The 14,921-nt window shown below is 37.2% G+C and overlaps 1 protein-coding gene across 2 annotated transcripts in view; it reads left to right on the forward strand.

Moving 5' to 3' along the window:
- The first annotated feature begins 296 nt into the window (after window positions 1-296).
- LOC106868811 (ATP-binding cassette sub-family C member 2) overlaps window positions 297-14,921 on the forward strand; it is a 53,943-nt gene continuing 39,318 nt past the window's right edge. For both annotated transcript variants that reach the window (XM_089339216.1, XM_089339217.1), the window contains exon 1: window positions 297-511. In XM_089339216.1, the coding sequence (XP_089195342.1) occupies window positions 458-511 (54 nt within the window). In that variant the 5' untranslated portion in view covers window positions 297-457. The remainder of the gene's footprint in view (window positions 512-14,921) is intronic.

Genomic DNA, 14,921 nt, shown 5'->3' on the forward strand with positions numbered 1-14,921 from the left:
ATAGTAATTAGACAAACAAAAGAAAATTTGAAAGAACAAAAAGCAACAAAATAAAACAAAGTTAAAAACTTCCGGCATTCTGTGGAGTGGATGGTGTGATGGAAGAGGTGGGGGTTGACGGGGGGGGAGGGGGTAAGTGGTTGCGATTAAGAGGGGGACGTCGGCGTGGCGGTGTGGTGGAGTGAGAGAGGCGGCGGTGGTGGTGGAGAGGACCAAGAAGGTGAGACAGAGGATGGTGGTGGTTAATATTCAGAAACAAACGGAAACTATGATAAAAAATAAAAAAAACGCAAAATAGGAGTCTCTTTTATGATAAAGAGGAATAACAACAGCTTAGTTGCCCTTGTTGCTGTGCTTTTAATGTTTGATTAGTGGAAATAAATATGTGCTGATCGGAGAGGTCATATACGACCGTCACTCGCAAACATACGTTTCATATTTACCAATTTACCCAACCATGACAAATTCAAACGTACCCATGTTTCCATTATTGTGCCAGGGATATTTCTGGGTAAGTCAAAAAGAAAGAAAAAACTCCTTTTTTTTTTTTACTTTAGTTGTTTTTCATTTTCATGCTACAAAGCCAGGTTTTCCGAGTTTTACAATGTCCCTTCCTCTCTCAGGTCTCCTAACATTAAAAACTTTAAAAGTTCATTTTTGAAGCATCCACCCCGCCACTCATTCTCTATCTCTCTTTTTACACATTATCCCTTTATTCATCTCTACTTTTCTCCTAATGAGATATTTTCTCTCTCTCTCTCTCTCACACACTAGCACGCAGCAGTTTCATTTTTAACCAAAAGACAACTTGAAGGCCAAATCAAATCAGTCTATCTATCTATCTATCTGTCTGTCTATCTTCTATCTATCTATCTATCTATCTATCTATCTATCTATCTATCTATCTATCTATTTATTTAGTTATCTGTCTATCTATCTATCTATCTATCTATCTCTCCATGTATCTGTCTATCTTTCTTTGTTCCTCTTTCTCCATTTTTTTCTCTCCTGGTTTTGTATTTGTATTTTTAATGTTTTGTATTATAAATGTTTCATATATATATACGTGTTATATTCCAATAAAAGGTACTCACCCCACCCAAACAAAAACATTAAAATACAAATTCAAAACCAAAGAAAACACACTTAAATAAAGAAAGAAAAAAGAAAAGAAAAAAACACGCCAATTCAACAGCAAGTGTCTCAGTTTTGTAAGATTTTGCCAGTGAATTTTTCAATCAACATAAACATTTATTTACATGAAAGAAAATTACCGGAGACCTTTCATCTAATTCTTCCAAATCTTTCTGTCAAAACTGTATCAGTTGATCGCACACCGCAATGTTCAACGAAACCTACTGAAGCAACCAGCACGTTTGAGGCATTACGACGGACCATGGCGAGGCTAAGGCATTGGAACAACCCAATATCCTCACGGGCATCGTCTGGCACATTGGGAAGGCGAACTGCCAGTGACATCACAGTTCCCCACAGACGTCGGCTCCCACTCTGAATGCGATGGTGATGCTGAGAGCTCATCTACACTGAAGAGACCATCGATGTTGGTCACAGGCAGGGCATCAATCTAGTCTCTGGAGAATTTTTGCACTAGCAGAAAGTAGGCGACACCTTGATTGTCACATACTCTTTGCTTCCGTCTATCTTCAGCTGTATCAGGATCTGACAAACCCAGCTCTCTCCACTGTAGCAGAGCTTCATCCATCTCCCTGTTGGAATTAGTTCATGTTGGAGAGGAGAGGATGTTGCCTACCAAAGAGGAGCAAGCATGGATGGAGGAAAGAAAACAAGGAAGAGATAGAGACAAGCTCTTGCGCAGACCCCCAAAATATTTTTTTCTACTCTTGGCACAAAATTTTTGGGGAGGGGGCCAGTCGATTAGTTTGGCCCCAGTATGCAACTGGTACTTAATTTATCGACTCCGAACGGATGAAAGGCGAAGTCGACCTTGGCGGAATTTGAACTCAGAACGTAAAGATAGATGAAATACTGCTAACCCTTTCGCTCGGTGTGCTAACGTTTCTGCCAACTCCTCGCCTTTATTTTGTATTATATATGTTTCATATACATAGGTGTTATATTCCAATAAAAGGTACTCACCCCCACCCAAGCAAAAACATTAAAATACAAATTCAAAACCAAAGAAATTACACTTAAGTGAAGAAAGAAAAAGAAAAGAAAAGGAAAAAACACGTCAATTCAACAGCAAGTGTCTCAACTGAGACACCTGAGACACTTGGTTTGCTAACGTTTCTGCCAGCTTACCGTCTTAATGGGAAGAAAATATTGAAAAACATCAATACTTGTCAGAGTGAGAAAGAAACGGGGAAGAATGATGATGGGATATGCTAGAAACAACAGTCAAATCTCCCTTTAATCACACACCTTTTCTTCTGAAAATATTTACTTTTTTTTCAAAAAGTTTTTAGTGCCCACAAAAACGACCAAAATTGATCCGGAGAGGGGTAAAGAAAAAAAAAAACGCTTTTTGAAAACTTTTTCTTTTTGCTAAAAAGACGTTCCAGATTATTGTCAATGGCATCATGAAAAAAAAAATCTGAATTAATCCCAGTCGAAATGGAGAAATTCCAATTTATGTGGACCACCGGCGCTGACATCTGCCAAAATAAATAAACAGAAATGTTACAAAAATAAAAATGACACAAAGACAATGTATAAACAGCGCGGTTTGCATGTTTAAAAAAATAAACCCCAGACATTAATAAGCGTGGCTTTTTTTCCCCTTTTTAAACTATTTCTTTCATTCCAACCCCCTTATGTATGTCACTGCAACTCTTGGAATGCTCTATCGTCCTCAAAGGGGGACCTGAACCATATCCATGGTGACATACATTTGTATTTTTGAATGCTCAAGGATTCTTTTTTCCCATAACCTGTTGGTTTGTTGGTATTTTCTATCTGTCTGTTTGTCTGTCTGTCTATTTATCTATATGTCTATCATCTATCTATCTCTCTGCCTGTCTGTCTCTATCTATCTGTCTGTCTGCCTGCCTGCCTGCCTGCCTGCCTGCCTGCCTGTCTGTCTGTCTGTCTGTCTGTTTGCCTGCCTGCCTGCCTGCCTGGATCAATCATGTTCAGATGATGCTTTTTACGTTCCACTGGCACAAGAGCCAGTTAAGGAGTACTGGTATCGGCCATGATCAGTTGGTGCTTTTTATGTGCCACCGGCACAGGAGCTAGTCAGGTGGGCCCCTGGCATCGACCGCGTTCGGATGGTGCTTTTTATGTGCCACTGGCACGGGAGACAGTCAGGTGGACCTGGCATCGATCATGTCCAGATGGTGGCTTTAAAAAAAAATGAAAAAAAAAATTTTCTCTACAACTTGATGAATCAACTTTAGGTGACAATGAAACTTTGCTAATGGCCTACGTGCATTATTTAAATTCCAATCAGGAAATCATTGAAGAGTTTCTACTTACGGAAAAATGGTACTTGACACAAAAGGTTCTACAAGATTCTTTTATCTTTTACTTGTTTCAGTCATTAGACAATGGCCATGCTGGAGCACCACCTTCAACAAATTTTAGTCGAATGATTCGACTCTAGTACTTTAGTTTTTGTTAAGCTTGGTACTTTATTGGTGACTTTTGCTGAACTGCTAAGTTACTTTCATACCTACTTAACCAATTAGGTTTCTTAGTCACTAAGCAAACATGATATCCTGTTAATCTCCTGTTGGAATCTAATTTGCTTCTATTAATCCCATGGTGTAGCTTCAAAGCTAACTGCCAATGATGGATCTTTACAGAGCATAGATAAGTTTCTTCTGGGGTCAGAATTGCACGATAAAAAGTTTGAAAGTCAGTTTAGGGTGACAAAAAACAAAAAAAATTACAGTAATGGATATGGTGTGTGTGTGTGGGGGGGGTCTGTGTGTTACTGTTTCCTTCTCCTGACATTGCATGGTAAGTTCAAATGCAAAGGGTGTCCTTATCATGCAGGCAATGTCATTCATTCCATCGACATCATCATCATCATTTAATGTCATTCATTTCCACTATTCCAATATTTATCATTGTCATCATCATCATCATCATCATCATCATCATTTAATGTCTGTTTTCCATGCTGCCATGGGTTGGACAGTTTGACAGGAGATGGTTAGCAGAAAAGCTGCCCTGGCTCCATGGCTGTTTTGGCATGGTTTCTACAATATATATATATATATATATATATATATATATATATATATATATATATATATATATATATATGTATGTATGTATATACACACACACATACACACACACACACATACACAACACACAAATACCTTTTTATATGCATACACATATATTCTAATTGATATTTAGCAGAAGTGACAGAGTGAGTCAAGGTCCGAGAGTTTGGTGTGTTGGCACTTATCAAATGAGTCACAGATCCTGCGATTCGTTTGATAAGTGCCAACAAACCAAACTCTCGGACCTTGAGTCACTCCGTTATTTCTGCTAAATATTCTTTTCTACTCTACGCACAAGGCCCGAAATTTTGGAGGAGGGGGCGAGTCGATTAGATTGCCCCCAGCACACAACTGGTACTTAATTTATTGACTCTGAAAAGGATGAAAGGCAAAGTCGACCTCAGCAGAATTTGAAGTCAGAATGTAAAGACAGATGAAATATTTATATATCGTAGAAACCGTGCCAAAACAGCCATGGAGCCAGGGCAGCTCTTCTGCTGACCATCTCCTGTCAAACTGTCCAACCCATGCCAGCATGGAAAGCAGACATTAAATGATGATGATGATGATGATGATGATGATGATGACAATGATAAATATTGGAATAGTGGAAATGAATGACATTAAATGATGATGATGATGTCGATGGAATGAATGACATTGCCTGCATGATAAGGACACCCTTTGCATTTGAACTTACCATGCAATGTCAGGAGAAGGAAACAGTAACACACAGACCCCCCCCACACACACACACACCATATCCATTACTGTAATTTTTTGTTTTTTTTTCACCCTAAACTGACTTTCAAACTTTTTATCGTGCAATTCTGACCCCAGAAGAAACTTATCTATGCTCTGTAAAGATCCATCATTGGCAGTTAGCTTTGAAGCTACACCATGGGATTAATAGAAGCAAATTAGATTCCAACAGGAGATTAACAGGATATCATGTTTGCTTGGTAACTAACAAATCTTATTGGTTAAGTAGGTGTGAAAGTATTTGATTCTTTTTATGTTAAATTTCATTTGTGAAATTTTGCATCCTGAAACTGTATGTGTCTTCAAAGTCATATTTTCCTAGAAACTCTGACATCTGAGAGTGTGTGTGTGTGTATTTATATGTATGCGTGTGTATATATATATATATATATATATATATATATATATGTTTGTGTGTGTGTTTATATATATATATATATATATTTATTTAGATGATATATTATATATATATATATATATATATATATATATATATATACTATTAATCCCCCCAAAATGAAGAAAATCACAAGAAAAAAGCAGCGACGCGAGGACGTGGTACATGCAAAGTATTAAAAGATGCTTAGGGAGGGAAAAAAAGGTTGTTCAACGTTTCAAGCAAAAATTTTCTTCAGAAACAAGAGACAGAGTGAAGTCCAAGAGAAAATGAAGATGGAGGGAAAACATTGCCAACAATCCACATGTATGTATACATATATATACACAACACATATATATATGTATACTTATATATTTTCAGCCAAAATGGAGATGAATAACATCATTCCTCCATGTGATCAGCTTGAAAAGTTAAGATATTAAGATATTTTTCGTAAGATGAAACCAGTGGTAGCCTTAAAACACAAATAAAGAAATTCTATCCATCAATGCAGTGTTGAACACTCATTCTCATCATTTGCCATTAACATATGTGTACATATACCAGAGTAAGCACAGAAATGAGAAACAAGGTGGAAAAAAGAGTACTCAAATACCAGAGGTAGAGTAATAGGTTTTATTGAAAAGCAGCAAAAATATCATAAAAACTGTTAGTCAGACTTTCACGTTCCTGTTTGTCAGACAATTTTGTTTACAATGGAACAAAAATAAGGTTATATGCATAAATATACAATTAGTTTGATAGATAAACATTTGAAAATGGTTTTGTTTCATTGGTCCTTTCAGCTAACAGTCTTTTCAATAACCGGTTGCATACAATGTATATAACTGAGATTCAGTTGAATTAGGTCCTTAAATTGAAGCACCAAGTTAATCCGGTACTGAAGCACCAAGTCAATCCGGTAAATAAGACAAGATAGAAAATACTGAAATAATTTTATCATGAAGAACTTTTTAGAACCGGTTTCAGTCATTGCGACTTTTTCCACTTAAAGAAAAACAAGAAAAACAATTTAATTGTGGAAAAATTAAATGAAATGTTTTTTTAAACAAATATTTCCATAGTTTTCAAATGCAAGAGACATTTTCCTTTTTTTCTGCCTGTCTCTGTCTCTCTTTTTTACTCTTGTAAAAAAAAAAAAGGAAAATGTCAACAAAGTTTTGGAACCAATGACAATAATGAAGCCTTTTAGCATGATCCATCGTCTTCAATTCTTGAATGGCCAGCACTTTGTATGGAAAGAAATTTAATTTCTTTTTTACTGCTATGTGAGCACTTCCTTGGCTGATTTTCGTTTCGTGTGACCAATTTGCATAACGACTTAGACGGGTTTGCCAACAGTTTATCAGAAAGTTATTTAAGTGATATATATATATATATATATATATATATATATATATGGCAAAGACTAAAGTTCCAATTAGTTCTAATTAGCAGGAGAACAGACAGAACAGTAATCCCTTCGAGTAAATGGCCCTGTTCCATATGTAGACAAGATATAGGTAGAAATTCCATACGGTGTGCTCAGTGCAAGCTATAGACCCATAAGAGGTGCAGTGGAATTAAAAGTAGGTTAACTGAGAAAGTAGAAGTTTTTTTGTGGCAGATGTGCAGGTGCAAGAAATAATAAGAGTGCACAGGAAATAGATGTAGTGAAATGCTTAGGAAGCTCCTTGGAAGTAGTGGATAGCTTCTGTTATTTAAGTGACCTAATTAGCAGTGGAGAAAAATGCTCTGAAAATATAGTTGCTCGATTATGAATTTGTTAGAGAAACTTCAGAGAACTTTTACCTCTCTCTCTTGTTTATCCTCTCTCTCTCTTGTTTATCCTCTCTCTCTTGTTTATCCTCTCTCTCCCCTACTGAAGTAGCCATGTATTACCTTCATTGCAAGACACCTATCTTTGTCCTATTCATACATTAACCTCTCATCACCTGGTACAAAGCCACCTTCCTCAATACTGCTCCACACCTCAGCTGAGGAAGGGGTCTTGTCCTTCAATTTATTTGGTAACTTCACTGGTGCTGGTGCCTCATAAAAAGCACCCAATCCACACTCTGTAAAGTAATTGGCATTAGGAAGGGCATCCAGCTGTAGAAACCCTGCCAAAGCAGTAGAGCTTGGCACAGTTCTCTGGCTTACCATCATCACCAGCACCTGACAAACTGTCCAACTCAAACTGGCATGGAAAACAGACATTAGATGATGATGATGATGATGATAATTATATATATATATATATATATATATATATATATATATGTATACATATCCAAATTGAAGGAATGGAGCAGGTAAAATCTAAGCTACATATGTTTCCTAACTAGCAGAACCTCAGAAGTAATAATTACTCAATGAAAGGTACTCAGCTAGCTACTCATTAGGCCAAAGATACCTGAATTATATGAAGTTCGTTAAGGAGTCCCAAGTTAATTTGCTAGAGACATAATTGAAAATGAACTATAAAAAGATATTTTCAGCTTATCGAACTTCAATATAGGAAAACCCTACAACCTTCTCCATCAATAAACCATTATTGTTCCTGAAAGTTGTTTTTTATACTTTCTACAGACTGCTTGAAGCTTATATACACGATGAGGCTCGTTTAGTTTCTGTCTCTCAAATCCACTCACTAAGCTTTGGTTGGTCCACGGATTTTGTGGAAGACACTTGCCAAGCAGTAGGATTCAACCCAGAAGCACTTGGCTGGAAAGCAAACCTCTGATCACACAGCCATGGCTGTGCCTGAATGGGTTTGGTTGGCCTGGGGCTATAGCAGAAGTCACTTGTCCTCAGTGCTATGCAGTGGGACTGAACCTGGAACCATGTATTTATATATCCATCTGTCCATCCATACACATGCATACATCCATCCATATGTATATACACATATACATAGATATATACATACATGTATGTATATCTTTGTGTATTTCCTGATAGTGGAGGCGCAATGGCCCAGTGGTTAGGGTAGCGGACTCGCGGTCATAGGATCGCGGTTTCGATTCCCAGACCGGGCGTTGTGAGTGTTTATTGAGTGAAAACACCTAAAGCTCCACGAGGCTCCGGCAGGGGATGGTGGCGAACCCTGCTGTACTCTTTCACCACAACTTTCTCTCATTCTTTCTTCCTGTTTCTGTTGTACCTGTATTTCATAGGGCCAGCCTTGTCACACTGTGTCACGCTGAATATCCCTGAGAACTACGTTAATGGTGTCTGTGGAGTGCTCAGCCACTTGCACGTTAATTTCACGAGCAGGCTGTTCCGTTGATTGGATCAACTGGAACCCTCGTTGTCGTAAGCGACGGAGTGCCAACAACATTTCCTGATAGCAAAGATGTTGTGAACTTCAAACCCACTCTCTCTCTCTCTCTCTCTCTCTCTCTCTCTCTCTCACACACACACACACACACACACACACAAAACACACACACACACACTTAACAATTTTGACCTGGAATATTTGAAAAATGAGAGAAGTTATCTGAAAGGTTTCAACACTTTCAGCCACTTGATATATCTTTGTTAGTGACTTAGCAACAGACAGATCCTGTTGATCGCATAATATCTTGAGCTTCTTATATTACAGGGTGCGTCAGTTTTTTGAGGTCATTTGTATGAATCTAGAAATGGACACTTAGCTCATCAAAGGAAAGCTGCATTTGGAAACAAATTGTGACAAATAATGTTGAGAACCCCTTTTTTCACACCTATTCAATAGATCTCCCGTTAGTGTCAATGGCTGTTTTAGTATGGGGTCGGAAGTATTGACAAGCCTGAATCAGAAGATTTTTTCAAGTTTGGATGTAATTCCTGTTTATGGCAGACTAGAGAGAGATTGTGTGTTGTTATGGGGGTGATTGACCCCCTCACCCTTGGCTAAGACTCCTATGTAATAGTCCAGTGGATTGAGGTCTGGTGAGCCAGGAGGCCATGTGTCTGGGAGAACATGATCATGGAGATATATATATATCATCATCATCATCATCATCATTTAATGTCCGCTTTCCATGCTAGCATGGGTTGGACGATTTGACTGGGGACTGGCAAACCAGATGGCTACACCAGGCTCCAATCTGATCTGGCAGAGTTTCTACAGCTGGATGCCCTTCCTAACGCCAACCACTCCAAGAGTGTAGTGGGTGCTTTTTTCGTGCAATCGGCACAAGTGCCAGTCCGGCGGTACTGGCAACGGCCACGCTCAAATGGTGGAAACCAAAACTATAAATTGAACAATTAAATAGTTTAATCTTTAAATGATAAATTCAATTCATTTTAATTATTTTATACAAACTTGACTGGCTCCCCGTGCCAGTGGCACATAAAAAGAAGGGCATCCACCTGTAGAAATACTGCCAGATTAGATAGTAGTTTGGTGTGGCCTCTTGGCTTCCCAGACCCCAGTCGAACTGTCCAACCCATGCTTGCATGGAAAACGGACGTTAAGCGATGATGGTGATGATGAAATGACACAGTTCATAAATTTCAGCTGTTTCCACTGCATTAAGTTTTTCAAGAATAATAAAATCCTGTTTAAATATATAATGAGGTTTCATTAGATTGACATATCTTTTTAAATATTTCAATTGCTATATACATATATATATATATATATATATATATATATATATATATATATATATATGCATATGTTTGTGTGTATGAAACTATGAAACTGTGTATTAGCAATTGGTTGATAACTGATGAAGAATTAGGGACCTGTGTTTGTCTCCTGTCTGGTTGTACACACAGTATATGTTATGTTGTTTGTTTTTGTTACCAACTTTGACCCTCTGCAAATCCCAAATTTAATTTTGATTCACAATAGCAATTGTTTATCAAAGCCTCATATTGTCGTTCAATGCTCAAAATGTGGAGTAGATAAACAACCAACAACTGATGAAGGGTTGTTCTTTATGTTAATTGTCTTGTTTTCCATTTGGTTTCTCTTGTTGTTCACATACCCAAGTTCGCCTTCGTATTTCATGTAGTTTTTGTATTTTGTAATCCATGTTGTTTTCGTATTTCATGTTGTTTGCATTTTGCTAGCATTGGTACATGTTTGTACTGGAGCTTTTGGTGTGAATACCAAGCAGAACAGCATGTCATTTCCAAATTTCTGGCAGAGTGAATTGCATCATGGTACTGTTTTTCTCACAGATGGTGCCCAACTGACCCTACTATATCAAAAACCCTACAAAATCAAAAAATGAACAATGTGCATGCATGAAATTTAAAATATAGCATGGCAACAATTTACCTATCACACCCTGTATGTATATATATGTGTGTGTGTGTGTTTGTGTGTGTGTGTGTGTGTATATATATAAATGTGTGTCTCTCTATATATATATATGTGTATGTATGTATATATATATATATATATATATATATATATATATATATATATATATATATATACATACATAAGGATTTACTTTTCGTAATGAGATAAAAAAACCAAGGATGTGTATAATATAACTGTAAGACCTTCTATTAATTTATAAACGTTCTATATTCTACACAGCCTTGGTTTTTTATCTCATTACGAAAAGTAAATCCTTATATTCACATATATATGATATATATATGACCTACATTGGACCCCTTATTTGCATAATCACCGAACCTGGAGCTTAACTGTGGTCTATCCATAGCACTTAATCAGCATTACCTGAAACCTCTGGGTCTAATTGACACCACTATCACTCATAATATATATATGTATATATATACTCTTTTATTTGTTTCAGTCATTTGACTATGGCTATGCTGGAGCATCGCCTTTTATATATATATATATATATATATATATATATATATATATATATATATATATATGTATATATATATATATGTATATATATACACACACATATATATAGAGAGAGCCTAGTAATATCCATGTCCTTGTCTCTCTCTTTCCCTTTCAATCCATCCATGCTCATCACTGCTTTTTCTCCCCTCCCCTCTATTGTCCCTCATATATCCACCAACCTACCTGTATGTAAAATCCCCAGTTAAATCTTTTCCCTTCTCCGCTACCTTTACCTCCCACTCTCCTTTTGAAATCCTGTCACCCACCTACACACCCTCTCCAACTCCCTGTCCACTCCTTTATATACATCACCCTGCCCCTCTTGGTCACACTTTCATCATCTTTCTCTCCTCTCCCTCTCTTTCCCTCTCCATCTGAGGAAGCCATGTCCCTTTTCTAATGCAAGACACCATGTCTGTCTTCTAATATTACTCCCGCCAGTTGAGAAGTCTCGTCCTGCAAATTACTGAGCGACTTCAGTGCTGCCGATAGCATGTAAAAAGAACCCATCTACTCTGTCAAGTGGCTGACGTTAGGAAGGGCGTCCAGCTGTAGAAGCCATATCAAAACAGACAGCATAGCTTGGTGGAGTCTTCGGACTTGCCACTTCTTGTCAAGCCATCTTACCCAGGCCAGCATGGAAAACAGACGTTAAATGATGATAAATAATGATAACATGCACGCATATATATATATATATATATATATATATATATATATATATATATAAGTATATGTGCGCGCACACACACACACACACACACACACACGCACATTCATAACATATGCACTTACACACAAAAATACACACAATATTTACATATGAACACACTGACACTCTGAAATAAGTGCCATTGTCACATCAGTAAAAAATGTCAATGGCTTTTAATTATCTGCAACACAATGTAACTGTAGTAAAATATAAAAACACTTTTTTTGTTTTTTTTAAATTTTTCTAACAGGAAATAGCCAAGAGATATGACTGCTTTCTCAACAAAATACAAATACACCATAATTGACCTGGAAATAAAGAACAATATAGTGTTAAATGCTGGCCTTTTACAGTACATCTGGTGCTAAATTGTTTAATTTGTTAAGGAGAAGCACTTGTCAGGCTCTTAGAAAAAAATTTCTAGTTTATCCAGTTTTCAAGAACTCTACTGATTATTTCTCCTCCTTAGTTCGGTTATAGATCAGTTAGAGTTCAGTATAAATCAGTTAGAGTTCAATATAGATCAGTTTAGAGTTTTGAGCATCAGAAGCAGGCTTTTTTTAATCTATTGTTAATTTGCAGACTCTTAATTGTTGAAAATAAAACCAATCTCTTTTATGACATCTCCAATTCAGTTTTAACTCTTTCGTTACCATATTTCTGTTGAAATACACTGGTTTTATTTCAGTTAATTTTGGAAATGAAGGGTTTCATGAAATAGGTTTGCCATTATTAACCTGCTGTTTGAAAGCAGCGAGCTGGCAGAATTGTTAGCACACTGGGCAAATTGCTTAGCGGTATTTCATTTGCCGTTGTGTTCTGAGTTCAAATTCCGCCGAGGTTAACTTTGTCTTTCATCCTTTCAGGGTCGATTAAATAAGTACCAGTTATGCACTGCGGATCAATGTAATCGGCTTAATCCCTTTGTCTGTCCTTGTTTGTCCCCTCTATGTTTAGCCACCTGAGGGCAATAAAGGAATATATATATACTGTGTCTATATATCTAATGTGGAATATGTGCTCCGAGTGTAACCGTGTGGCTCTTGAGTACACATTGTGTAATCTGTCAATACTTGTAAATGTGTACATAACTGGAAGGACAAATCTGTATTTACTTTAATAAGCACTGTTTGGAAAACACTGTCTGATTTTTCAAAAACATTTTTTCAAATTGAATTCAAGATGTTATTTTTGTAGCATTTTAGACGAAATTTTACATGCTTTGGAATTGATGTGTACTCTTTTAATGAATTTTTATTGATTTCTTTCACAATATAATTTTGAAGTGTAAAAGTCCTTAATTTCAAGCATGAAAAAAAAAAAAGAAAAAAAGAAATGTGTTTACTATTTTTGCATGAATTCAAGCTTGGATGCAATGCTTCCCAAACAGCCACTAATATCAACAGAGCATGGGGTGAAGGGTCCATTAGTGATCGGACGGTACGGCGGTGGGGATGAGAGGCTTGAAGATCAAGAAATTAGAGGATGTCCATCCACCCTTGATGATCAGCATTTGAAAACAATACAACTTTCTGGAACCTAACCAGAGCAATTACATTGGAAGTTTACTGTAAGCAACTGGAAGAAATGCATGTTCACTTGAGCAAAATGAGACCTGTGCTTGTTAATTGATGTGGTCCAGTTCTGCTACATGGCAACGTTTGACCGCACATTTCCAGGACGACACTGCAGAAGCTCACAGACATGGGATAAGAGACTTTACCACATCCTCCACATTCTTTTGATCTCTTACTCATTGAATTTCACCTTTACAAGTATTTACACACATTTTTAAGGCAAAAAAACCCCTTCCATTCCAAAACCAAGGTCGAAACTGAATTCAAGGATTTCTTGGCATCAAAATCTTTGGATTTTTATTGAAGAGGCATAAATGACCTTGTTAATTGATGGGGAAAATGCATGGGTGTTCAGGGATCATATTTTGAATAATTAAACCTTTGCAGAAGTTCAGTTTTTCTAGAATATAGGCTTATTTTTAAAATCGGCCATTATTTTCTGAACAGCCTAATTCATATACATCAACACACATTATTAGTGTACTGGTGCATGGTGCTTTTACTATTTAAATATCTGATTCCATCACATCCTGACATTTTATGTATATATATACATATATATATATACATACACACACATACATACACACACACACACACACATACACACACATCCATTGGACGTCTATGCACTGTGTTTATTCATTGGAGTTTTTCACCATCATCACAATCCACCACCATATACCACACCCATCACTGTCACCACCACCACCACCACAATCACCACCACCACCTCCACCACCTCCACCAGCATCACCACTTCAGTGTGAGAAACTAAATGACTTCAAGTGTTGACAGGTGTTACACAATAAACCCTAGCCTTACCATTCCCCCTCCCTCTCCTCCTCCATCTCCTGACAACCTACTTGAATTGATATCTAAAACTCAGAGTTTCTCTGATTGACAGCAAACTATCCTGATAAAGCCAAGAGCATTCTTTAATACAGCAACAGGTGGCCATTGGCAGGACATAGTTGTTATCAAATGACTGCTATCCACCCATTACTGTTTCTGTCGGCCACATCTCCCATCTCACTGCACCCTTTCTTCCTTTTGATAATTTATTCCTAACAATTTGTGGAATTCAACTAAAGACTCCACCACCTGATCGTTAAGTAGTTTGCAAATTAGCTTCTCGGCCATGTGGTTTCAAGTTCAGTCCTACTGGACAAATGTGTTTTGCTACAAGCCTTGAGCTGACCAAAGCCTTGAGCTGACCAAAGCCTTGAGCTGACCAAAGCCTTGTCAGTGAATTCAATTGAAGTCGAGTTTATATGAATATAACTATAGGTCTGAATTTATATGGATATAAATATATGTACACACACACAAACACACACAAACACACACACAAACACACACACAAACACACACACAAACACACACACACACACACACAAACACACACACAAACACACACACACACACACAC

The sequence above is a fragment of the Octopus bimaculoides genome, chromosome 21 (genome assembly GCF_046866305.1).
Source record: "Octopus bimaculoides isolate indiv1 chromosome 21, ASM4686630v1, whole genome shotgun sequence".
Lineage (NCBI taxonomy): Eukaryota > Metazoa > Mollusca > Cephalopoda > Octopoda > Octopodidae > Octopus > Octopus bimaculoides.